This window comes from Kogia breviceps, chromosome 10 (assembly GCF_026419965.1).
Source record: "Kogia breviceps isolate mKogBre1 chromosome 10, mKogBre1 haplotype 1, whole genome shotgun sequence".
NCBI classification, from domain to species: domain Eukaryota; kingdom Metazoa; phylum Chordata; class Mammalia; order Artiodactyla; family Physeteridae; genus Kogia; species Kogia breviceps.
The window spans coordinates 40,457,995-40,485,640 of record NC_081319.1 but is presented as its reverse complement, the minus strand read 5'-3'; the positions used below and the strand labels follow the sequence as shown (position 1 = coordinate 40,485,640).

General features: G+C 42.7%; 1 protein-coding gene across 50 annotated transcripts in view; it reads right to left on the bottom strand.

Annotated features, from left to right (window-relative positions):
• The window catches only part of MAP4 (microtubule associated protein 4), a 163,241-nt gene that overhangs the window by 17,938 nt on the left and 117,657 nt on the right, over positions 1–27,646 (bottom strand). For 30 of the 50 annotated variants that reach the window (XM_067044386.1, XM_059076949.2, XM_067044396.1 and 27 more), the window contains 3 exons: positions 23,963–27,325; positions 1,291–1,397; positions 273–488 (listed from right to left, as the gene is read on the bottom strand). In XM_067044386.1, the coding sequence (XP_066900487.1) occupies positions 273–488; positions 1,291–1,397; positions 23,963–27,325 (3,686 nt within the window). The remainder of the gene's footprint in view (positions 1–272; positions 489–1,290; positions 1,398–23,962; positions 27,326–27,646) is intronic. The other 20 variants (XM_067044420.1, XM_059076963.2, XM_067044423.1 and 17 more) reach the window with 3 other exon arrangements.

Genomic DNA, 27,646 nt, shown 5'->3' with positions numbered 1-27,646 from the left:
AGAGTGAGGAGGAGCTGGGAGAAAGGAGGAGCCAGAGCAGAGGTAAGAGTGCCTCCAGCCAGGGCAGAAAAGGCACAAAGGAAAACAGGCCACCGAATTTCGTGGCTGCATCAAGAGCTCCCCAAATGATAAGTTACCCTTTCCGCTTTGCCCTCTCCTTTCCCCTAGTCCACCAGCCTGCTTCCATGTCTGGAAGCAACAGAGCCTGACTACCTGCCGCTCGGAGTTTCGGGAAAACTTTTCCCTGGCACGGTGTTCAGGTGACTACTTACCTTAGGCTTCTCGTCTTTTGAAGGGAAGGTGGAAGGCCTGGCAGTGGCAGCAGCTGGGCGTTTGGGTGGGGCAGCCGGTGCTGAGCCTGAAGCAAGGCTCATGGGTTTTTTATTCGACCCACCAAAGGTGGTGGGAGCTGGCTGCTTAGGGAGAGAAGTGGGCTGTGTTTTGGCTTTCGATGTTGAAGTCTTTGCAGGTTGAGTGGTGGCCAAAGGCTTTAAGTTGATTTGTTGTTTTTTTTTTTAAAGGCCAACATCAAACACACAGACAAGAATAAAAACAAATTTAAAAAAAAGTATAAATTGCACAATTCAAAGTAAAATTATAAGCAATGAGGATAGATGCAACTGAAAATTAGCACTCCTTTCTTCTGAGCTCAGTAAATAGTGGAAAGACACCAGGATGCAGATAAGGAAAACTGGGAATTGTTTCCTAAAGACAGTGTCACAAATTCCAGCAGTTTGGCACCTGAAGATTTAAATTCAGTCATAACTTTAAACAATTAACTAACTTTTGAAGCCTGCAATAATTCTGTGAAGAAAGTCACCAGCAGGTGATTAGGCTATTTATTATCTGCACCTCTATGAGGCAATATCAACGTCCTGTTTTAAGTCCACACTAAAATGTGGCATTTGTACTTTGTGATAAGTACCAATAAATGTCTGGAGCTATGATCCACCTTAAAAATCTGTGTTTTTTTTTCATTAACAGAGACTTCAGAATGGATTTCTGAATAATTCTGTAATTCCCTTTATTACTGTTGTTAAGGGAAGCAGAAACAACATCTACAGAACGGATATTCAAGATAATACGGTCAAAAGCTAAGACTTAAAGGTTTGAGTTAGGCCACCATGGTAAACTGGGAATATAAAATATTTTCTAAGCATGTCCAAACTTGAGGAAGGACTCATAATAGCTCAGAAAAAAGAAATTTCATTCGCATGATTCAAAAAATAATAAGCAGAAGATAGTTTTAAAAAATTACAGTAGAAGACAACCCACCATTCTGGCACCTACCTTTGTTTTCTTCTCTGGGCTTGGTGGGAGCTCCTTGTTTGGAGGGGCGGTGATGTCATTTCCGGTCACACTCCCAGTAAGCCGTCCTTCTTCTAGTTTGGCTATTCCTAAAGGAGGAAAAGTTATGCTAAGCAAATGATTTTCACACCCATTGTGAAAACACAAGTCTTTGCAGAGACACACCACTAACTAGCACTTCATTCTGAGAAAGTCCAGAGCTATGCTGCTGAAAGTGGACAAGACTCCCAGGTCCCCCTCACTGTGACGAAGGACAGTTTTAGACTCCAGAGATTCAAGCAGCCTGTCCCTGTGGAGAAGCAACTTAACTAGGATTTGCACAAATGCTCAGTGGAAGGAAATGGCCCTTGAAGTTTGGTTTCCCTTCCCTGGAGACCGGCAAAGGGGTTCTGTCACCCAACCACTAACTCCCAGAGCACACAGGGGACAAAAACCACTTCTACTAGAGTTTATCTCTTGGAATAAAGGTTGCTGAGAGATGGGATAAGAGCCAGAAGATCATCCAATGTCCTCCCCTTCCTTCCTTTCCCTGTAAAGCACCACTTTATGGAGGATGTGAGATGAACTTGATCTGGTTCTAGCAGTGACCCAGATTTCCAACAAGGCCGAGGAGACCCATGAAATCAGATCCAGGGCCAGAAATAAAATCTACAGGCTAAGGCTACGCCCAGCAGCACCACTGTGGGGAGGTGACTCCAGATTTTAATAGAGCTATACCAGAAAGCATTAAAATACCAAGAAATTTATAACCTGGGTGTGGGGAACACCTAACTGGCACAAAATCTAGAAGCCACAAAAGATAAGTTGGACTACAGAAAAATAAAAAGCTTCCACGTGCCCCAAAAAACAAAACGAAAAGTCAAAAGGCAAATGATAAACAGGAAAAAAGTATTGAACCTCACATGAAAGACACAGAGCTTATTACATGAACTACTCCTACAAATCAACCAACTCTTATAAAGGCCGAAAAGAAAATGAACAGGAAAAATGGCCGAAAGAATATGAACACAGTTTACAGAAAAAGAAATACAAATCACTTTTGAAAATATGAAAAGATACCATTTCTAACCTAACATATTGTCAAAAAGACCTAAAATCTCAAAGTAGCTGTTGGGGATAATGTGAGGACACGCTGCTGGAAGTGTGTGAAATGGTACAAATCAGATGCAGGGCAGTCTAGCAGTATCTCTGAAAATTACAAGTGCAGATAAATTCTAATCCAGAATTAAAATTTCTGGAAATTTATCTTAGAGATATATTCACATACCTGCAAAATAGCAAATGTGTATGGTCTTTCACCAGAGCTTTGTTCCTAAAAGCAAAGGACTGAACCCAGAAGTCTGTTAACTGAAAACTGGTTAAAGCATATGGCAGAAGTATCAATGTTATCTCCGAATTTGAGAAAATAAACCATGACTGATAGGGAATGATCTCTACTCAGTGAAAAGAAAAGCAAGGCACAGAACAGTAGGTATAACATGAAACCATTGTCTAGAAAAGACAATACACTTCTATTGCAAATACACTTGTACATGCATTTTTTAAAAGTCTTTGGAAGAACGATGATGAAACAAAACAATGGTGACTTAATTTTGGGATGGGGTGGAAGACCAGGCACAAAACTAGGGAGGGTTAGGAGGCTTTATTTTAAAACTTTTTGTTTTGAAGTAAAGATTCACAGGAAGTTACAAAGAAATGTACAGGGAAGTTCTGTGTACCCTTTACCCATTCTCCCCCAATGACACCCTGCATTAACTATAGTACACCGGGAGACTGATATTGATACAATCCAGAGAGCTTATCAGACTTTTCCAGTTTTACATGCATTCATCTGTGTGTGTATGTGCATGCGTGCACATGCATACAGGTGTGCGGGTATGTAAGCAGTTCTATGCCATTTTATCATGTGTAGCTTTATGTAACCACTACTAAGAATCAAAACACATTAATTGTTCCATCATCACAGAGCTCCCTCATGTTACCCTTTTTTTTTTTATAGCCACCCCACTCCCTCTGCCTTTCCAATCCCTTAATCTCTGGCAGCTATTAATCTCCTTGCCAGCTCTAAAATATAATTTCAAGAATATTATATAAGTGGAATCACACAGTGTCCTACTTTTTGGAGCTGGCCTCTTTCACCCAGCAACACGCTTCTGAGGTACATCCATGTTGTACATGAGAAGTCCATGGTGTGGCTGTACCACAGGTTAACCGGTCACCTACTGTAGGACATTTTGGTTGTTTCTGGCTGTTTGCTATTATAAGTAAAGCTGCAACGAATATTTATTACAGAATTTTGAATAAAATAGGTTCATTGTTACTAAATGGAAGTGCAATTAATTGTTTCTTACATGTTGATAGTGTATCCTGTGACACTGATAAAGTCTAGTTCTAGGGGTTGTGAGGGTAGATTCCTTGGAATTTTCTACATAAACAATCATATCATGTACAAACACAGCTAGATTTTTTTCTTCCTTTCCAATCTATATGCCTTTTATTTCCTTCTCTTGCTTTACTGTGCTAACCAGAACCTCCAGTACTATGTTAAATAAGAGTGTTGACAGCAAGTATCCTTGCTTTGTTCCCAACTTTAGGGTGAAAACATGTAGTCTTTCACTATTAACTATGATGTCAGCTGTAGGTTTTTGTAGATGCTCTTTCTCAAGTTGAGGAAGTTCTCCCTCTATTCTTTGAGGAGAGTTTATCATAAATGGGTGTTGGATTTTGTTGAATGAATTTTATGTGTTTATGATTTTTCTTCTTTAGACTTTTGATATGGATTACACTGATTGGTTTTTGATTATTGAACCAGTCCTTGCATACCTGGAATAAATTTCACTTGGCTGTTGTGTATAATCATCTTAATATACTGCTGGGTGTGATTTGTTAAAAATTTTTGCATCTAAATTCATGGGAGATATCAGTCTGTAGTTTGTTTGGTACTGTCTTTGCCTGATTTGGGTTATCAGGATAATACAGACATCATATAATGAGTTAGGAAGTGCTCCTTCCTCTTATATTTTCTGGCAAAGAATATATAAAATTGGTGTTAATTATTCTTTAAATGTATGGTAAGATTCTCCACTGAAACCATCAGAAGCTTTTTAATTAAAAATTCAATTTCCTGGGCATATACCCAGAGGAAACTATAATTTGAAAAGATATATGCACCCCTATGTTCATAGCAGCACTATTTACAATAGCCAAGACATGGAAAGAACCTATATGTCCATCAACAGATGAATGGATAAAGAAGATGTGGTGTGTACATATACAACAGAATATTACTCAGCCATAAAAAAGAATGAAATAATGCCATTTGCAGCAACATGGATGGACCTAGAGATAATCATACTAAGTGAAGTCAGTCATAAGGAGAATGACAAATATCGTATCACTTATATGAGAAATCTAAAATATGACCCAAATGAACATATCTACAAAATATAAACAGACTTACAAACACAGAGAACAGACTTGTGATGGCTAAAGGGGAGGGAAGGATTGGGAATTTGGGATTAGCAGATGCAAACTCATATATTTGGGATAAATAAACAAGGCCCTACTGTATAGCACAGGGAACTATATTCAATATCCTGTGATAAACCATAATGGAAAAGAATATTAAAAAAAGAATATATGTATATATGTATAATGGAATCACTTTGCTGTACAGCAGAAATTAAAACAACACTGTAAATCAACTATACTCCAATAAAATAAAAATTTCAGTTTCTTTAATGGCTCTTCAGGTTACCTATTTCATTGTGGTTGAGTTATGGTAATTAGTGGGTTTTAAGGAATTGGTACATTTCTTCGAAGTTATTGAATTTGTGAGGATAAAGGTGCTCCTAATATTCCCCTATTATGCTTTTAATGTCTGTAGTGATATCCCCTGTTCCTGTTATTGGTTGGTTGTGTCTCTTTTTCACCTTTGTCAGTTTTGTTAAAAGTTTATCAGTTGTGTTGGTTTTCTTTAAGAACCAGCTTTTGGTTTAATAAATTTTCTTTTCTGTTTTATTGTTTATAATTTCACTGATCTCTGCTTGTTTTGGATTTATTTCGTTCTTTTTTTAGTTTCAGAGTGTTGATCTGAGACCTTTTCTCTTTTCTAATGTAAGCACTTAGTGCCACAAATTCCCCTCTCTCAGTACTGCTATAGCTGCATTCGACAAATTTTGACACGTTCCTTTTTCTTTTTCTTTTTCTTTGGCTGCATCACAAGGCTTGTGGGATCATCCCCCAACCAGGGATGGAACCCCGGCCCCGGCATTGAAATCGCCGAGTCCTAACCACTGTACCGCCAGGGAACTCCTGATATGTTCATTTTCATTCAGTTCATTGTATTTTTGAAATGTCCTCTGAAAACTTCCTCTCTGACCCATGGATTATTTAGAAGTATACTATTTAATTTCTAAGTGATTGAAGATTTTCCTGTGGTCTTTCTATTATTGGTTTCTCACTTGTTCCATTATGGTCAGACAATATATTCTGCATGATTTCAATCGTTTAAATGTATTGAAGTTTGTTTTATGACCCAGGATCCATCTTGGTGCATGTTCCACGGGCACTTGAAAAGAATCTACAAACAATAAATGCCGGAGAGGGTGTGGAGAAGAGGGAACTCTCTTGCACTGCTGGTGGGAATGTAAATTGATACAGCCACTATGGAGAACAGTATGGACTTTCATTAAAAAACTAAAAATAGAATTACTGTATGACCCAGCAAGCCCACTATGGGGCATATACCCTGAAAAAACCATAATTCAAAAAGACACATGGGGCTTCCCTAGTGGTGCAGTGGTTAAGAATCCGCCTGCCAATGCAGGGGACACGGGTTTGAGTCCTGGTCCAGGAAGATCCCACATGCCGTGTAGCAGCTAAGCCAGTGTGCCACAACTACTGAGCCTGTGCTCTAGAACCCGCGTGCCATAACTACTGAAGCCCACACACCTAGAGCTGGTGCTCTGCAACAAGAGAAGCCCACGTACCACAACGAAGAGTAGCCCCCGCTTGCCACAACTAGAGAAAAACCTGTGCACAGCAACGAAGACTCAACACAGCCAAAAATAAAAAATAAATAAAAATAAAAATAAAATTTAAAAAAGATACATGTACCCAAATGTTCACTGCAGCTCTATTCACAACAGCTAGGACATGGAAGCATCCTAAATGTCCACTGACAGATGAATGGATAAAGAAGATGTGGTACATATATACATCCATATATGGCTGGAATATTACTCAGCCATAAAAAGGAACGAAATTGGGTCATTTGTAGAGATGTGGATGGACCTAGAGTCTGTCATACAGAGTGAAGTAAGTCAGAAAGAGAAAAACAAATATTGTATATTAACACATATATGTGGTATCTAGAAAAATGGTACAGATGAATGTATTGGCCGGGCAGGAATAGAGAACGAGAGGGTGGGATGAACTGGGAGATTAGGATGGACATATATACACTACCATGTGTAAAATAGATAGCTAGTAGGAACCTACTGTATAGCACAGGGAGCTCAGCTCGGTGCTCTGTGATGACCTGGATGGGTAGGAAGGGTGCGGCAAGGGAAGGGGTTGGGAGGGAGGTCCAAAAGGAAACTCCCATATAGCTGATTAACTTTGTTGTACAGGAGAAACCAACACAACATTGTAAAGCAATTATACTCCAATAAAAAAAGAATAATATTCTGCTGTTGTTAGGTGGAATTTCTAGAAATGTCAATTGGTTGCTGTTGTTTGATGTTACTGTTAAATTCTTTTTTACCATTACTAATATTCTGTCCAGTAGTTCTATCAATTGCTTACAGTGGGATGTAGAAGCCCCCAAGTACAACTGTGGATTTGTCTATTTCGCCTTTCCGCTCTACCAGTTATTGTTCATTGTAGTGTGTGTGTGTGTGTGTGTGTGTGTGTGTGTGTGTGTGTGTGTGTGTGTGTGTGTGTGTGTGTGCGCGCGCGCGCGCGCCCTGCATTGGGTCTTCGTTGCATTGTGCAGGCTTCTTGTTGCAGTGGCTTCTCTTGTTGTGGAGCATGGGCTCTAGGGTGCACGGGCTTCAGTTGTTGCAGCAGGCAGGCTCAGTAGTTGTGGCTCACAGACCCTAGAGTGCAGGCTCAGTAGTTGTGGCACACGGGCTTAGTTGCTCCACGGCATGCGGGATCTTCCAGGACCAGGGCTCGAACCCATGTCCCCTGCATTAGCAGGCAGATTCTTAACCACTGTGCCACCAGGGAAGCCCATAACTTCTATTTCTTTGCTGAGATTTTCTAGTTCCATTTGTTTCAAGAGAATTCATAACTTCTTCTTGAAATAATTTTATGATGGATTTTAAAACGGGATTTTAAAATCCTTTTTGTATATTAGCAGGTTATCACTGTTTAAATTTAGTGTGCAGTTAGTTTCAATAACAATTTAGTTCCCAGGGCCCCTGTAATGCACTACAGGCCTGCCGTGTTTTTCTGGTTCCATGAGGCTGTCACTCAATCCCTGCTGGTATTGCCTGCGAGGGCTCAAGGCACTTCCCTGGGACAGATGGTTTCACTGGGTGGGGGATGAGTGATGCTGGACCCACGGAATGCAGACTTTCTCCTGGCCTGATTTCTGGCTGCCTGATGCTGGTGGACTTCCTGTTTTGATGCCACTGGAAGCAGGAAGCACCTAACTGGCCTGATGATGGAGGAAAGAGTGTAGCAGGAAACCTACCTACCTTTCCTTCTGCTACTGGGTAGAAGGCTGGTGCTGCTGGTGCTGTCACCTAGTGGGGACAGGGGATGAGCTTCCCTGTCACTGTGGGTGGATCAGGCCTGTAACTGCTGCCAGGTGTGACATGCACAACAGGTAGGCCCTGAGGACCTCTGCTGACACTGTACCTGCAAGAGAATCGAGTCCACCACCACTGCTGGAAATGGGGAGGGAAATAGGGTTTCCCCGTTCCTGGTCTATGGTCAAAAGAGAGCAGGTTTTTCTTTCTTTCTTTTTGCCTTTTCTTCTTCTTTTATCTAGGCTTGTTGGTGATTCCAGGTTGTAGACACTCTCCAGTGCCCAGAACAGGACACATGGAAGATTAAAAAGAAAAGCCAGGGAACTCACTGCACTGTCCTTCCTCAAGTCCTGAGCCCTACCCAGCCTGCCCTCTCCCTTCTACCTTTCAGATTCCTTTTCTGATTATCTGGCACATTCTTTCCAGAGTATTTAGCTGTATTTAGAAGAGAGGAACAGGAAAAAGTGAATCAATGTCACCTTCTCTTGGAAGAAGATTTTCTAATGTATAGCATTTTGTACTTTTTGATGCTTGAAACCAAATGCATTTCTAGTTGAAAACGGAATTATTTTAGTTTTAAAAATATGAAGAAAGAAAACCACCCCCACCGTGCAAAGTATTGGTAACCCCTCTGTTCTAGCAAGTTGAAAGAATATCTCACCAAATGTCTGACTTGTTGCCACTGGCCACTGGCCTCAGACCACCATGAACATTTTTCAATAAGCACAGGATTTTTTAGCAAACAACATGAACACTTCATGAAGCCCCACTGCTTATGATATAAACATGCAACATCTCAACCTGCACAAGTTAAGTGTCGCCCAGTGAAAAACGCCTGACTGCCACATAAGCAGAAACCATAGTCTTCCTCCCAGATGGTGCTTCTCACCATGACCCTCCTCCTTTGCTTCCGGGGTATATACCAGCCAACTGCTAGAGACCACCACCCAAATGTCCCTACAGTTTCACAGAAGAATGTTCAAAAAGAACACAAAACTGCTCTACAAAACTCCTCCCTTCTGTTGCATCTTTCCATTATTTGTACTACTACTTGCTGGAAAACCCAGGCTCAAAATCACAGCATCATTTTCAACCACCACCCCCACTCACCTTCCACACCCAGTTTTCAAGTCCAGTTGATTTCACTTCTGGTATACTTCCCCTAGCACGTCCTCAGTAGTTCACCTTTTACTACTACATGAATCCAACTGTCATCATGGGATTTTTTTTGCCTTCAATCCTGTCTTCCAGTTTATCTTTTCTACTGAGAACAGGTGAATCTTCTCAAAGCCAAATTTGGGCCACTTTATTGTCATAGGCAGTCAGGACAGTTTTTTGAACATGGGAGTAAGGTTTAAATAACTCAGGGAACAACTAAACTTGGGTTCCAAACAACTTTCTAAATTTGTTATCCCACTATTTCTTGCCACAGATGTACAGATGGCTTTGGCATATTTGGTCAACCCACATCCTTCTCCAGAGGAGCCCCAGATGAAGTGGGCAGCTCAAAATGGCCAAGACTGGTGAAGAAGGCTTTGGTACCTGGCACACAGGTGACTGGACCAAGCTGAGACAATAAAATATATTTACTCATTCTTTCCCTAAAAGGAAGAAAATATGAAAACTATAGCCAAGCAACATTGGGTTCCTGGGATATAAAGTAGGGCACAGAACCCAAAACAATGGCAACCAATGTCCTGTGCAGACCAGAGACACAAAGGAAGCAAAAAGTAAGAGACGGCAGAGAACAGTTTCCAGAAGGGAAGAGAATGGAACACATGTTCAGGGCAAAGCAGAGGTCCTAAGTGAGATATACAATGGCTGTACCTGGGCTACACTTCCTGCAGTAGGATTCCCTGAGATTGTCAACAAATAGCTTTTTATAAATTTGAGTTCCTATGAATGTTTCTGTTCTTTGAAACTAAATAATCATTAAGAGAAGCCCCACAAATACTCGGCATTGTTCTTTTACCTAATGTGAGCTGTCTGAGCTTCATACCTTTGCCTGGAAGGCTTTCTTTCCCTCCACGTGGTTAGGCTTCCAAGGCCACCTCCTCCCGGAAGTTTTCATAATTCACAATCCTCTCACACAACCACCCCCACCCCCCGACCCCTGCCACCCCAACTAGATCACAAGTCGCTCGAGGATAAGGACAATACCCAGGGCCTAGGTAGTGGCATATGATAGGTATGGTGAACAATGAATCCTTATATAGCTTTATTCTACATAGAGTTTAGCAGTCAGCATTCAAACATTTATTAGGTAAACAGATCAGTGAGGTTTGTCAGTCATGTGACATTTTTTTTCCTACCAGCGTGAACTTCTCTTAGTGTGAACTAGGACAAACCTGCTCTGAAATAAACAAAAATCTTCACTCATTACCACCTACAAGGTATACGGCACTGAACTGGGCACCTGGGGATCAAGCAAAAAAAGATGAGACAATCCTATCCAGAAGGCCCTTACAGTTCTGCTACAGTTAGAAGGAAGTGACAGTATAGAACACCTGAGTCTTATCATCTTGGAGTCATAAGAAATCTTAGTGGAAATATGATGCTTTTTTGCCCACCTCTATTTAAAAAAACAAAAAAACCCACCACACACCTGCCAGTCTTCAAGCGTCTTTTCCACTTACCCCTAGAAAATACCACTTCTAATATTAAGAAAAAATGAGTAAAGCATTTTTGTAAAAATGTACTGAGAGGTATAAATACTAGAGGAAACGGTTCCTAGGAAAAGAGGCTATTTTTATAACAAACAAAACACATATTGTAAATCTCCTTTAACTAGCTTGTGAATCACAGTCCTTTGTGCACAATCTGGACTCAGAGGAAAACAAGCTTTTGTAAGACCACCAACAATAAGACCCGTGGAGGGCTGGGGGTGGGGAAGAGAAGAAAGGGCCAGGAAGAAAGACAAAGCTGCAGCTGCAAGGACCGCAACATTTAGCTGTTCATTAACCACAAGTCTCTCCACTGTCCACTTTCCCTTTCTTCCCCTTCTCCTCACAAATCCTCCTAACACACATACACAGAGAGAAAACTAGAAGCAAGACAGGGTCAAACATGAAGAACAGGAAAAGAATATTTAGCCAGCTTTAAAAGGCTCTTTTCCAGCTTGAACAAAAAGCAAAATGTTCTCAAAAGCAAAATGGAAAACAGAGCTTGCACCCAGACTGCGCTACTTAATGAGAGGAGGTTAGTGCTGATAAAGCCATTGTGAATCCACAGTGACAGATTTTCAAGCAAGGAAATCAATCAGTTGTGATTGGATGATTTAGGGCTCGGGAATCATCTGGTTCAAACCAACAGGGAGCTGAGAGGTGGGAGGATGGGGGGAGGGGTGGGCAGGGTGACATGAGGTCAAGTAAGGGGCTCTATGGCTTATGCCCACCCCTCTGACGGGATTCGGCCCACGCCCTCAGTCCACACCATCTGTCACACCAACAGACGTGCAGGCTGACCCAGCTAGAGTCACTTTGTGCACTCTCTCGCTTCACTCTCCCCCACCTTCCGACGCAAGGGAATTCAGCTTTCCCTGGGCAGTCATAGACTCCAAGCAGGAACGAGCCGCCTAACGCTCCTGCCGGTAATCTGTCACTTTGGTTCCTTCCTTGCTGTCTGCTTGTTCCCCATGGAGGCAAAATTTAGAAACATACCATCACGTGGGGTCTCTTCACACAGGAACGATGGAGTGCTCTGGGTTGTGGTGACCTCAATTTCCTTCTTCCCTGCCAGAACTGTCTGTCCTGGCCGTTTCTCACCTCCCCGGCAGACTTGGAAGCATGAATCCGCTCTAGTTTCACTAGTATCTTCTTGTCCTTTTTCCTTGCTGCTTACTTCAGGAATCTGCTCCAGCTTACCATGGAGACAGAACCCAGCAGTGCCCAGTTCCCTCTTCCCAGAGCTGCTGCTGCTGCTGCTGCTGTTGTTGAAGTGGGTCAGTTCTTCTCTCCTCTTGGCCACTGGTTCCTCGCAGTTGAAAGGAGGTATCTCTTCAGTAGACAGAATGGGCAGTTCTCCAGGGTTCAATTTGTGGCTGGCTGTCTGTTCCTCAGCCACCGTCATGGAGCGCCTAATGACAGGAGCCCCCAGTTTTTGGGGTGTGGGACTCAGCATTGGGCTACTGGTGAGGAGTAGCAGGCCAGAAGAAAGCTCTTCTTGGGAGGGAAGTTCAGGATACTTATCTGCAAGGTTGACAGCTGGGGGTACTGAGAGATGAGAGCACTCAGACAGGGCCCGGCGCATTGCCTTCTTCTGCTGGGGGGCTTGGTCAAGCAAAGCCCCCTCCTCGGTAGAACTCAATTTCTCCAACTCCTTATCATGGTCTTTGATATGAGAGCTGGCATTCAAATAGTCCGGGGTGAACTCGACCCTAGTGATTGGTGGAATGGCAGTGGGTAAGTGCGCAACAGTGGGGGCTGGGTGGGCTACAGCCACCGCTAGGGAGGACTCATATTCGAGCTGCCCAGAGCTATCACTTGCCACCCCAATCACCCTGCAGCCAGCAGGGATGCCATTCTCCTTTCCTGGAATTCCTTCCCTTGAGTGCTGAGGGCCTTGAGCCACTGACACTGGATGAAAGTTGGGGTTCCAAACACTGGTTTCCTGCTCCTTAACATATTGGGTGGGCATGTCAGCAGCCCCAGGGAAATCCAGATCTGGCTGGCTCTCTGTCTCCGGCACATTCTTCCCTGCCACCGTCCCCGGAACTACAGTGGCTTTGTTTTTGCCTGGCCCCTCTCTGGGTCCCAGATGTAACTCGGCCGTCTTCTGGTACACTGAGTTCCCCTCCAAGGGATGGCAGCTGTCTGCAATCACATACCTGCTCGCAAGGTGACCCGAGGTGGCTTGATACGCCTTGTCCTGCGCTTCAATGCCGAGCTCTTTGTCTAGCTTCCCCTCAGAGAAGCAGAGCTTATTCTGCTCCAGGAAGCTGGCATTCTTCACAAGCCCGTCTTTCAGCTGCCTGTCCATGCTGACATTCAGCCCGATCTCATTCAGCTTGCCCTCTGTCCTCTGCCACTCAAACCCAGCTTGGCTCATTTCTTTTGTGGAATCCACCCAGCACTGTGCAGGCTGGCCCTGACAGAGCTGGCCGGGAGCGGCAGTGCGTGAGGCTGGCTGCTTGTGTGAGAGCGACATCGCCTCTTCCACTGCTCTCCCCACCGCTCCTGGAGCTCTAACACCACCTATGATCACAGAGCTGGCAGTGACATCATACCAAGTCCCCAGCATTCATGACTAAACCTGTCTTTCACTCAACACTCCTCTCTCCTCAAGCAGTTGGATGATAAATGTATTTACTAGTGTGAAAGGAACGAAGGAAGAAGGAAGGAATGAATGAAAAAGAAAGAGAAAGCAAGGAAACTGCTCCTTTCTGCACAATCGAATGCCACTGTTAAACTGAAAATGTAATTTCCTGTTAACTGGTACTCTGTTTAGATCTGCAATTTAAAACACGGGATGGTGCTAATCTGGGTACTGAGGGTAGTAATGATGCCAGCTTTCACCAGTATAGACACGTGTGTACCCACACACTCGCTTATGTGACACTATGCCCACACTTCCACTGTCACCTACTCAAAAAACTGTTTTAAAAATAAGACTCATTTGCCAATCCTAAGCCATAACCCTTAAAGAACAATGACTCCAAAAAATTGCTCAAAATTTCACTTAAAAAAAAGAACCTTAATGTAATATCAAAATTGGAAGCATTCATTTCTCAGAGGAAGAGTAGTTTTGCTGTCATAACAACTTAACAAATTCACTTGAAAACTGACTTGATTTTGTTCCCAAAGCCCAGTGCGAGCTCCATCTTGTAGCTCTGCATTGTGCAAGCGTCTAATAAGTGGTTCATTTAAAGGTTTCAGTGATCAGCACTTTGGGGACATGTATCCAAGTTGTAAGACACTTGTGTGACAATACATCCTCGTACTTTTACTCCTGCCCCTGATCCCTCTTAGTTTCTTGGACAAGATATGTCTCTCCCTTCTGCACCAGCCCTGCCTGCTCTTTCCAGCCTGCTGATCACTTAGTTGCCACAGGAACACACTGCAGCAGTTCATCTTCCTCCGACCTCTAGGACTTACGGACCTTGGCTACTGTGGCTTGGGGTTTTAGCCGCCCACCAGAACCCACTGCCCCCATTTAATTCAGCATAGTCCTTTGCTACCCTGAGCTTTGAGTTTACAAACTGTACTTTCAGGATTGAGGGACCCATGAGAGAAAATTCTTGAAAAAAAAGTTGCACTGAAAGGATAGGAAAAACTCTGCCTTGAACAAAGCTGATTTTTGTTGCCTAGCCTGTAAGTCACTAATTGAAGTAACAGAGGATATTATGAAATAGTCTATCAAGGATACAAGAGATAGGCTTCCCTGGTGGCTCAGTGGTTGAGAGTCCGCCTGCCAATGCAGGGGACGCAGGTTCGTGTCCCAGTCCGGGAAGATCCCACATGCCGCAGAGCGGCTGGGCCCGTGAGCCATGGCCGCTGAGCCTGTGCGTCCGGAGCTTGTGCTCTGCAATGGGAGAGGCCACAGCAGTGAGAGGCCCACGTACCGCCCCCCCCCCAAAAAAAAAGAATACAGGAGATGGGCTTCCCCGGTGGCACAGTGGTTAAGAATCCACCTGCCAATGCAGGGGACACAGGTTCGAGCCCTGGTCCAGGAAGATCCCGCATGCCGCAGAGCAACTAAGCCCATGCGCCACAATTACTGAGCCCGTGAGCCACAACTACTGAAGCCCGTGTGCCTAGAGCCCATGCTCCGCAACAAGAGAAGCCACTGGAATGAGAAGCCCGCGCACTTTGCCACAACTAGAGAAAGTCTGCGTGCAGCAATGAAGGTGCAATGCAGCCAAAAAAAAAAGTGAAGAGATTACCAAGGTCCAGTCCAAGAAAGCTTCCTTAACTGGAGCCTCTGTCCGCATTACTCACCTTCTCTACTTGCTATTTATACACTTCACATAATTTTCTCAATTCCCAACTACAGCACAAGAACCAACCCTAATATGTTTCCTGCGTTCGCATCAGTACCTAACACAGAGCTACGTTCATGGTCAGGAGTGGCAGTGTTGCAATGCTGGAAATAATGTGAACTTAACCTCTGTCCTGAACATTAACTGAACTCATATACACCTCTCCTTCCCCTTGACCTTAAGTAGCTTAGTAGCAATACATGCAAAAGCACAATAAAGGTTCATTAGCAAGAAACTAGGGTCACCTTACTCTACAGCAAAGCTCTCACCAAGGAAAAGCTAGGATGGATGTATAATAAAATGAAAAATGAAGGTGGTGCCAGGAGGGTCATGATTCTAATTAGTAATGGGAAAAAATAAGAGATGAGTCTTGGGTATATAAAGGCTTGGTGATAAAACACGGTCAAATTCTGGCTTTCAAAGAATGAGGAAGGTGTGTCTTATTCCTTAGCAATTGTCTGCTACTATTTTCCATTCTCAAGTGGACTTACATTTATGTTGGTGTCCTGTTACAGTGCTCAGCACTGTGAGCATCCCTTCACTGCTGCTTCTGAGTGGGCAAGCAGGTCCTCCTGCTTCACTAAGAAAACATGGAGATCCAGAGGCTTTTTACAGAGGGGAGGGGACAGAGTGGCTTACAGTTTGATTACACTATTGCTTTGCAACACGTACCAAGGAAGAGATCACATGGAACAAGAATTAATGTGTTTATTTCTCTCCCAGTGAGGTGACTGCTACCTGGATGGCAAACAATGAGAAAAATCTAGTACAGAATAATTAGTAAAACCTGAGGATGACCCTGTCAGTGCCCTAGTCCAATTCAGAATTACAAACACAATCTCACGCAGGAATGCACATTCACCCACGGGAGAGAGCTGCATCAAGGAACTCAACACCCCCCCCAGTCACTGTGATATTTTATCAAGTTGGCGGATGAGGAACTTACATGAAGTCTTAGAAAGTTGAGTGTGCCCAGGTAAAAAGAAATGTACTTAAGAACCCGAAGACTTAAATTCTAGACAGTTGCCACTAGAATTCCTTGCCTCTGGGTTCTGCTTCTACTCATTCAGAACTCACAGAAATGTCACCTCCTCTGTAAAGTCTCCTAGACCCCCAACTTCTAAAATGAATCCTTAATGTTTACACAGAACTATACTTTTTCTACTTCTTCTTAGGATTTGGAAACTACACCATAATCTTTTCTGTATGTGCCTTTCCTGGAAGCTTCTAGAAGGCAGGAAGCTCTGCCTGTCCACCTCTGCTATGCAGGTACCCAGCACAGTGCTTGATACAGTGCTTAAGTAGGCTCTCAAAAAATTTCTGCTCAAGGAGAAATGGACGGATTCCTTTCAAGGACTTCTATCATTTGACCTGATCTCTCCCATCGTTAAACTCATGTAGACAGGTGCCGATTTGGAATGTCCTTTGGGCTGAAGGTTTTTAAGTTCCATTCTGTCTGAGTCTGAGGAAAGTGCATGGACTCCCATGTGTCTGGTCAGAAGGCGGCCTCTCTTTTATCAGACCGTATAACAACTTGTCAAGCTTCCAAGGGCTCTGGCACAGCTTGCAGGTCTCTGATCTCAGCAGATGCACTGGCAGATGTTTCTGTTTTTGCCTTGTGCCTTGAGCTAGTACTCAACCTGTTCAGGGTCTTGGTTATGATACGCTCCACAACTGGTTTCTCTGCATTCTTTCAGTTACCAAGGCAACAAAGCTACTTTCCAGATTGACCAAATGTTCTCTGTTACTGTCTCCAGGAAATAATTTCTAATAAATTATCATTACAATGAAAGTCGGTAAGTCTACTGATTACAATGATGGATGACACTCTACTAATAAAAGCTGAAGACTGTGAAGCTGCAATCTAGTTTCTTACCTGGAAGAAAATGATGTTTGTTTATATATAAATATACATGTATGTAAAAACATTTCAAAACCATGTTCTACTAAATCTTAGAAAAATTTCTTAGTACACGTTTAACTCAAGAAAATCGTGATTCTTTATGATTAACTTTCAAAAGTTGGGAGGCAGACAGAATGAAAAAACTGAAGCTAGTAATCTGATTTACGTGACCCTTGATAAAGGTAATTCATTTACCAGGACCCCAGTGGCTTGGCCCACAAATCTAAATCTAAGTCAGCCTGCACCTCACTGTCAAGGAAAGCACCTCACTGTCAAGGAAACCTAAAACACACCAAACAATCCTACGACTCAGCTTCAGGTAGCTCACCTTACCCTAGAAAATTGGACCTGTTAGCCTTATAAGGAAACCCCAGGCCTCCTAGCCAGTCATGCCCTATTTCCCCCAATTGCCGCTTATAACGCTCTATAATACTCGCTCTTGCCCAGAATCCCTCGGTAAGAGCGGTCCACTGTTGTCCACGGTACTCCCCTAATCCATGGAGTGTTCTCCCTTAAGTAAAGGACATCACACTCATTACTAAACTGCATTATTTTTGTCATTTAACAGGCAAAAGCATTAAAATGCTTACAGATGAAAAGTCCCCCAAGAAGTACAACTTGGAAATTCCAGGCCTTTTGAGTACTGAGCCTAGCATAGCCTCCCTGGAAAAGATAAGAGATGCATGCAAGGAAACTAGGTAAAAGCCCAACTCCCTCCACCAATTACCTCCAGTGTAAAGTTTAAGATCCTCTGCTCATGGAGGTACACATGACTCTCAGGACCCTTGAAGAGCTTACCTTTTCTCCCCAGTCTTGTCTCAGAATGTTTCTCCCTGCTCCCCCACATGATGTATATACCAGTCACACCCAAATGTTTGCTAGTCCTCAAATATTCCATACACTTGAACTTCACTATGCCTCTATGCTGTCTATCCCTTAGAATGCCCTACCCTGCTTATCAGCTCTTCAAACTTCCAGATCCATCAAATGTCACCTCCTCCAGTAACCTTTCTTCTGCTCTCCTAAGAGGACTTACTTTCTGCTCTGTATTCCCATGGCATATAGCTCATCCTTCTATTACAGAACTTCTCTCACTAGAGTAAAATTATCTGTTTATGTGTTTATCTCCCCACTTCGGAATCCTTGAGGAGTAAAAGCTGTGGCTTCTTGATCTACCCCTAGAATGTGGGAATAATGTTACCTGGTGTTTGCTGAATGAATGAATGAATGAATGAACTAGATACTAAAAAATCCAAATCATGTTGAGTGTTCACTATCTGCAGAGCAATAGAAAATGTTTATATGACAATCAGCTTTTTGTCTAAACTTATACAAATTACATCGTTGCTGAACAGTTTAAAAACTAGCAGTTTCAATCTGCTCACAGCTGAGATGATCTACTCAATGTCACAGGTAAAAATAAGCATGGAAGTCCCCTCTACTGTCCACTTCATATTTTAAAGGAGTAAAAACTTCTGCAACACCAAAAGTAAGAAGCAAGTTGCTTTTGCTTTTCATTTGCTTTCTTAATCTTCCAGTGCTGTCAGCCAGAGGGTAAAAGTGAGGGAGTGAGGGGAAGAAATTCCTTTTAAAGTAGAACAACCAATATTTGCTGGACTTGTTTCACAGAACATTTAGATGCTCTGGCTCAAATAAGGTGAACAGTAGCACAGAACTGCTTGAGGGTTAAGAGTTTAAGAAAGTGCTGAGCGTATAGTAAATTTCAATAAACAATAACTGTTTTTAGCTATTGAACATAAAGAATCTCCCAATAAATTTCATTAATATACAGCTAGTAAGAAGAAAACAAGCCAGAGAATGAGAGGGTAAGTGGGAAGAAAGCAATTAGAAAACTTCACAAATGGCACTACATTTAAGATGTGGCGCAGTGGGTAAGAATCTGCCTGCCAATGCAGGGGACACGGGTTCGAGCCCTGGTCCGGGAAGATCCCACATGCCGCGGAGCAACTAAGCCCAAGCACCATAAATACGGAGCCTGCGCTCTAGAGCCCGAGCTCCGCAACAAGAGAAGCCACCGCAATGAGAAGCCCACGCACCACAACCAAGAGTAGCCCCTGATTGCCACAACTAGAAAAAGCCCGTGCACAGCAACGAAGACCCAACGCAGCCAAAAATAAATAAATAAATAAATAAATAGTTTTTAAAAGATATTACCAAATGGGCACTTCTCCAGTTAAGAGTGTAGTGAGCTCTAAGATTACAAATGATTTTTTCATCTGCTGAGCATATTTTATTTATGTACAAGGGCCTTGAAACTGTTAGGATTTGAGGTTTATAAATTACTCCAAGTTTCACACCAAAAGAGTTTCCCACCATAAACTGATATTCCCAGCTGTTGGAAGACTGTTGATGGGCTCAAGAAAACTGAAGGAAAAGAAATGAAGCTAGAGAAAAGGGAGAAATGGCTCTCACTATGGCAAAGGGAAGGGCCTCTCTATGGAGACCCATGGTAACTGTCCCTCTCACAGAACAACATGCCAAGTGCACTGCCACTCACAGCTCTCCTTGGCTTCCTTCCAGGGGAGCGACTACTGTGGAGCCATCGCATATACCAAGAGTCCAGTAAGGATCGCCCTTTCAACCTTGCTCTTCCCTGCACAAAACACACGGTCCCAAAAGAAGTCCTTTTCGGACAAGTTGAGCTCAGATTTCCTGAAGTATCTCAATGTTTCCTACTTAGAACAATATGCATAATATGTGAAAAAACCTTCTGCTAAAGTTTCCCTAAACTTTAGACATGAAAAAAATAACAGGAGAGGAATCATTAAGCTGGAAGAGACTTTAGCAGTATATTCACTTTCCCTACTTCCAAAGAAGATAAGCGTAGCAAAAGGTAATGCAATTATAATTTAAAAACTGTCATTAGACATCATATACAGTAAAGCTCTATGCTGGGTGGTAGGGAGAACACAGGAATAAATCAAACACAGTCTCTGCCTAGAGAATAAAATGCTAGACAGACTTAAAAGACCTAGATTCTAATTCTAAATTAGCCTCTGATTAGTTTATGTCCTCATGATGTGTCTCAATTTTCCAACTAGAAAAGTGCTTAGTTATAGAGCTTGGATATTAATTTTTTTTTTTTTTTTTTTTTTTTTTTTTTTTTTTTTTTTTTTGCGGTACGCAGGCCTCTCACTGTTGTGGCTTCTCCCGCTGTGGAGCACAGGCTCCGGACGCGCAGGCTCAGCGGCCATGGCTCACGGGCCCAGACGCTCTGCGGCATGTGGGATCTTCCCGGACCGGGGCACGAACCCGTGTCCCCTGCATCGGCAGGCGGACTCTCAACCACTGCGCCATCAGGGAAGCCCTGGATATTACAATTTTAAAAATATATTAATCATCAACCTTCATCTTTTTCTTTTTAAGAACCTAAAACTTCTGGAAGGTTCCTCTGAGGCAAGAATGAGGAAAGCATGGGCCTTAGAGTCAGAAAGACTTGGGTTTAAATTCTATTTCTGCCACTTCACTATCAGTGTGACCTTAACATGGAGAGCCCCCGTTTCCTCACGTGTAAAATGGAGAAAATCCTTCAAAGTACTGTTGTGTCTGTGTGTGTGTTTGTGTACATGACTATCCACCTACCTATCTACAGACAACTATACACTTAGTATTCACTCAACAGGTGGCAGATGCTATTATTTTTATGGGCACCACTAATAATATCTTTACTGTCCAAACACTGAAAACCATGGGTGACACCATCCGACCACAGGAGAGTTAACATGAATGATTTGAAGTGAGGAACAAAAATAAAATTTACCAAGGCCAGGTCTATTACCAGTCATGCATGAAACAACAGAGCCCATATGAACCCATAAGGGGTTACCCTGCCTAGTTCCCTGTCACAAATCCAGGCACTCCCCATTCCACTCAGTCCCCTGCCTCAGAGCCCAGGCTTGCCTAAAGCTCTGCATCTGCACATTCACCTGCTTTCTGAACACCTCTGAATAAGCTTTATTAGAAACATACAAGATCTTGGGAATTCCCTGGCCATCCAGTGGTTAGGACTCCCCACTTTCACTGCTGAGATTGGGGGTTCCATCCCTAGTCAGGGAACTAAGACCCCACAAGCTGTGAGGCCAAAGAAAAGAGAAGAAACATACAAGATCTGCACAAAGAAAACACCAGCGAGGGACTATGACACGTAAACCTGAACATGTGATGTTATTGAATATGGCATGTATTACATGTTGGACAGAAAAACTCAACATATGCAACAACTCTCCCTAGGGTAATCTATACATTTAACACGATTTCAAGAACAAGATTGACTGGAGTTTCCCCCGCAAACCTATGAGCCAATTGTCAAGTTTATATGAAATAATAAACAAGCAAGAATAGTCAGGAAAACTCTGAAAAATAGGGTGACATGTGGATATTAAAATATATTATTAAGCCACATTGTGTTACTTAGAGCATGACAAAGGTGGCATTTCAGAGGGAGACAGAATATACAAATATAGTGAGACAACCAAGTAATCATATCTCATATTTCATAAACAAGATACACACACACACACACACACACACAGAAACAAATAAGCAAATTCTAGACTGATCAAAGATTAAAAATGTGAAAAATTTAAAATATTTTTATAAACTCAGAGCAGGGATGGCTTTTATAAACTGGATAATAAAGGAAATCATTTAAGAAGTAAAACACAAAATACATTTATACTGAGTAATAATTTTTTACCTATTAGATCAGCACACCTTAACAAAAAAAAAGAAAAACCACACTAGTAGGAGAAAGTACAGGGGAACAGGTACTGGTCTACGCTCAGGGTGGGAGTATAGTTCTGGTGCATCTCTGTGCCCCTATGAGGAACAATTTGGCAACATCTCTCAAAAAGATAAACATATATTCTTCAAACCAGAGGTTCTAATCCAGAGCCCCTTTTTATTAAACAGATGTATTTGTATAAGTATGTATGTACATAAGTATGACATTCTGTATATACAAGATTAGTTTACGTACCTTGTTTCTAATAGAAAAAAAAAAGGAAAACACCTGAACATCCATCAATAAAGAAGTGATAGAATACATTAGGGTATCTCCATACAATGAAATACTATACATATACAGCTATTTTAAAAGACTGAGGTCCCTTTCTTTGTACTGATTTGTAAAGAGCTCTAAAATAACTAGGTTTACAAATCAAGGTACACATCAGTATGCATGATATGTCTCACTTTTATAAAATCAGGAAATATATATATCATTGATTTTTTATGTGTAAATTGTCTGGAAGGACGTGTAAGACATTGTTAACACTGGTTGCTTGTGGAGAGGAAAACTTGGATGGGGGTTAACAGAGGGAGGCAGACTTACATTTTACTGCATATCCCGTTCTACCATGTGAATGTATTAACCTATTCAAAAGTTAATTTTTGAAAATTTTAATTTTACCTACCAAAATAAAAAAAGTATAGATTGTTCTTAGGGAAGGGGTGTGATAGAATTTAGAGAAGATATTTTGTCCAAGACACATCACTCCCTCCTCAGCCACTCTACAAGGCTACTCCTAACACATGTCGCTGAGGGTGGCCTGGCCAAGGTAGGAGCCCAAAAGTTCTACAGCACCTGGCTTGCCTCCTCAAGAATCAGAATAAATCCTCTTCCTACATTTTTCAGTAATACTGAGCTAAAAGAGATGCCTAAGCTTCAGAAAACTTACACGTTACATTTAATTACCACTGAAACCAAAGAACTGGTCTAGAACCTAAAACTAATGAACTGGAGAGAGGGCTGGGAATCTTAATGAAAGATGGAAAGCACTTTACATACAACATCATTTTCTGCCTTGGCAAAAGGGTAGCTAATAGAAGATAAAAACGGAAAAGATCAGAATGTCTTATTCAAATAATAGCTTCTAGCATTCTCTACTCACATGACACACGTTCCTTACTGGGTACATATTCATGCATAGCACAAGCTTTACCCAAAACAAGTCCATACCATGCAGAACACCATCTCATGATGAAGCCTCTCCAAAAGCCTAACTGGCTACACCAAGGCCAACCAGTGTTTTTTCATTTCTGGAGTTAGTAGCTGCATCATGCAAGCTGGGAAACAGTGATTAAGTAATAGCATCATTTGTAGGCTGTGAACAACCTCAAAGGCCATGATTGGATGTATACTTTACAGGGGAAAAAAAAAACCTTAACATTTCTAAATCTTAAAGGAATCATCATCTTCTCAGTCTCCTCTCAATTACTTCACTGATTAGAGGCAAAAAGGGCAAAATTATGAGGAATCCTATATGGGCAAGTTTTACAGACTTGCCCATGGATATGGACTATGTTTCATGGACATAGGCTATGCCCAAACTTTAACCTCTGTGAAACTGTGGGCCAATGGCTGTAAGCAACAAACTGGTAAAAGATAGAGCTGCATCACTGAGAGATCATTTTCCACTTCTAGAAACACAAATAAAGTCTGTGCCTACCAATCTGGATGGAGGCTACCATAAGGGGTTCATTTTCATTCAATCCAAAAGCAGTTTGGATATTTAGTCCTACCAGCACAAGTTACATATGTATACTGGAAAAAAAAAAATCCCCCCCACACAGCTGGATATGAAATGTTTTCTTTCCTCTTGTGAATCCTTATACAAAATAATATGATTAAAATTTGGCTGTAAACTTTACACATAGGAGGCACACTTTTTTTTTTTTAAATTTAAGAATATCATGGATGGTGATAGGCTTTCTGCTAAACAATTTATTGTTTGAAATTCAACTTCCCCTGAAAGTCAAGGTTCAGTGCTGGGTAAAAAGGCATGCAACCAAGTCACCAGCCTCCCAAGCTGGACACAAGGCATGCCTTCGCTGCAGAAAACACATAATTAGCAGTTACAGGTCTTCATGCCAACAAACCAATGGTTAACAAGAATGATTAGAGTCTGGATGGAACCAAAGCACAAGCTCTTTGCCTTTCTGATGCTGACCAAAAGCCACAAGCACACACATTTGCCCACGGCAGGTTCATACCACTGGACTTGAGTTGCCTGGATCGCTCTCGTTCCTGGACTGTAGATTTTGGTAAAAGTGGAGTGAGTCCTCGGGACTTGGTGGGTCTCATGTAGCCTTTCATGGGTTCTGCCGCTCTGCTTTTATCTTCCTTCTTCCCTTGTCCCAGTGCCTTTGGTTCAGATTTTTCTGTCATTTTCTCAGGTGCCTCCAAGATCTTGTCTCTGGGTTCTGGGAGTTGAAGAGCCTTGGAAGCAGCCACTACTAACTCATCTACCACCCTTGAAGGAGTCACTTCAACTTTGCCATCTAAGACACCTGACTGGAGTTCTGGTGGTGCCAAGGAAACACATGCCATTTCTCTGATTTCAGAATCCAGACTGATTTCTTCCAATTTATCCTTTTCACTTTCTGGAGGCAAAAGAGTCGTATCTACCTCCTTATTCAAACTATCTGGGCCCTGGGAATCTCTATTTTCAGCACGTTGGTCCTCACAGAAACTGGGCTTTTGTGCTTTGTCTCCCATTAGGTCAAGAATTGGAACTGGAGCAGAACCTTCCTCAGACTCTTTCTGTTTGTTTACTGGACATGTTGGAAAATTCCTGCTATCTGCACATGCTTCTAGGACTCTGACCCCACCTGCCAGGCTTTGGTCTTCTATGAGCATGCCAGAAAGAAGGTGCCCCCCTGCTGGCTCTGTGGTTTTCTCTACTGAGTGCATTGATGCATCACTGAGCACTGACTCAGGTTCTCCTATCACATGCCCTTTGTCTATCCCTGCTTCACTTTTCATGGGACCAGCAAGCTCACCTTTATTCTGAAGACAGTTACCTCCATGGTTGTTAACTGTTTCTATGGCTGCTGACAGAGTCAGGGCAACTCCTCCCGTGCTGAAAGAGGGCATAACAGCACAGGGAGCCTTGGGTCTTTCTTCATCTGGGACTCCATCTTTGCGGCAATTATCTACCTCTAATAATTTGGAAATCTGGGCTGGAGCTGTCTCTTGCCCGCTTTCTGCCAAGGTGTCTGGAAATGAATCACTTTCCTTTACTACTTGAGAAGTAGAAGGTGGCAGTTTTTCACAGGCTGTTGATTCCTGAGCCTCTAGGGGGACTGTCTTATTCATCAACCCTGGTGGTGTTCTAGGGCAGGTAAATGTAATATTTCTATTTTCATCCACATAGCCCATTCCTTCAATTCTGTGGTCCCCTATGGTTTCCATGGGAACATGTATTTTTGTTGCATCTATCTTATTCTCCAGAATATGCTTCTCAGGGAAATTATTTTTAACCTTTTTGCTTTTTCCATCATTACTCCTTTTATTTGATTTGTCAGCAACTGCAGTATGTCCCTTGGCCACATCTGTCTTATTCTCCTCAGATGGTACTGAAGGAACAAATCCTGCCCCCTGGATTTGGTCTTGGCAGCTCACATCTGTCACCTTGGTAGCTGGTTCAGTAACAGCAAAATCCTTGCCTGTGTTTGTTTTGTTCCTGCCAAGAGCCCCAAGCTTAGAAGAATTAACTTCAACATTTCTACCCTTTTGGTCAACTCCTTCCACTGTGGGTGTACCTGATATATGTGAGAACAAAGGGTCATGATTTACGGGGAAATTAAGTTCTAATTCTCTGTTTTGATGGGCAGTACTACCAATATCCCCACCCTTCCCTACAAAAGGTGGGTTGAGGATTTCTTCCTTCCTCTCCATTCTAGCAGGGTGTGTGGAATAACTATTTTTAAACTTTTTGTTTTTGTCTTCACTGCCTCTTTTTGTAGGCTTTTCAGAAACCCAGGGAGCTGCCTCATGATCCATCCAAGGACATTTTTCCTCCTCGCTCTGGTTGCCTACACGCATGTCTATGGCTACAGCTCCTCTTTCTGTTCTAGCACCAGAAGTCTGAATCATGCCTGACCCATTTCCCAAAGGAATCAATGCCTGTAAGGTGCCTGCCATCCTCAGGTCAGTCATCTCCTTAGGGTCCCACATCACCACTGCCTCAGTGAGCTCAGCCACGGTCCCTGGCTGCTCTGAAGAACCCAGCCCCAGCTCCTCGCTTTTATCCATTCTTTCCGTTTTAGGCGCTGGCTCACTTGGCACAAGAACAGCTCTGCTGTCCTTCTGGCTGTCCACAAGCAACAGCAGCTCAGCTCTTGCTCTCACCTTCCCAGAACTTGCTCTCATCTTCCCAGAACTTCCCTTTCCCTTCCTGCTTTTGCCATCACCTGCCATTCTCTTAAATGGTTCATTCCCTAGTCCAGGAACCTGGGCTAACACCGTGTCCTGCGGCTGCTCAGAAGCAAAGATGCTGCTCTCCTGTCTTTCCTTGGGAATACTTTCCTTTTTTAGTTCTTTAACCTCTTCAGCTCCCTCAGAAAACTCTTTCTGTTTGTCATTCTGCAGTTTAGTCATTTTACTTTCATCATTCCCTTCTTTTAGACTACTTACTAATGGATTACCTGCTGTCAAAGTGGGTATGGAATTAGGCAGTTCTTTTGCTGCTTTGGGTTTTGAAACTCCACCCACAGCCTCTTGGTCCAAGACAGGAGAGCAACCCTCTTTGGGTCTGATCTCCAAAGGAATTTCTACTTTGTGTGAAAAAACTTCTGTCAGGGGTCCTTTCAGATTGAGGGAGTCTACTGTCTGGCTTTTAGCCACAGGAGTCTTGAGGTGGGGTGCAGGCTGTGGTTTGCACTCATCTTGCTGCAGCAATTTCTTGCCTTGGCTCTGCGGTGCTGACTTGTTACCTTTCACCTCTGCCTCTACTCTCAGTTTGGGCTGAGAATTTACTGCAGTTTTCAGGGGTTTTTCCAAAGGACACAAAGGAATGCTGAGACCCTCTGAGACAAAGTTCTCAGCTACCAGCTTGGCTGCCCTGGAGTCAATTTCACATCCCTTTTTCAAGTTTTCTCTGGATACCAGTCCATGTTCTGTGCCCACAGTGGTAGGCTGGCTGGGGGGAACACCTGACTTTTGTGGGTCAGTGGCAAAGGGATAAACTTTAGGCTCATCTGCATTGTCATCATCCCAAGGTCCCCCAGCCCGGGGCTGAGAGTATCTCTTTTGCTTTGGTTTCTTCTTTTTTTTCTTCATCATCATTGGTGTTCTTTCTATTTCCCAGGACTCCCTGCCAAGATCCCTCTGGGGTTCAAGGAAGTCACCATGAATAGTTTTCCTCTGGTTCCCAGGCTCACCACAGGAAGACGGACCAGAAACCCAACCCAACTCAGACAAAGGGCAGGGGCCCAGCCCAGGATCAAGAGTCTTCCGTGGAGAAGAGCCTCCCAGCAGCTCAGGAGGGACCCTGGCAAGCCTGGGCCGGGCAGGCCGGGCGGACCTGCGATCACTGGGTCTGCACGCTTTTTTGGCTTGTGTGGGAAGGGTACCTGCAATACATGAAGTTGGCCAAAATTCCAAACAGAAAATCCCTTGTTATTGTTTCTTTAAGAAAGTGTTCATTAGTGACTCATTTAAGTAGTCTATTTTCACCAACCCACATACTGATTCATTTAGGAAAACAGTTTTTTCCAAAATATTTCTCACTCTTAACTGGGATTAGTAAATATTTAACAAAAATCAAAGATCATCTTGGGTAAAGACATTTTTTTATAAAACATATTTACAAAATATTTGAAACTTGATAAAAGAAATTGAAACAGAGATCTGCTAATCTGTATAATAAGCACCTACTGCCTACAAATCTCCTC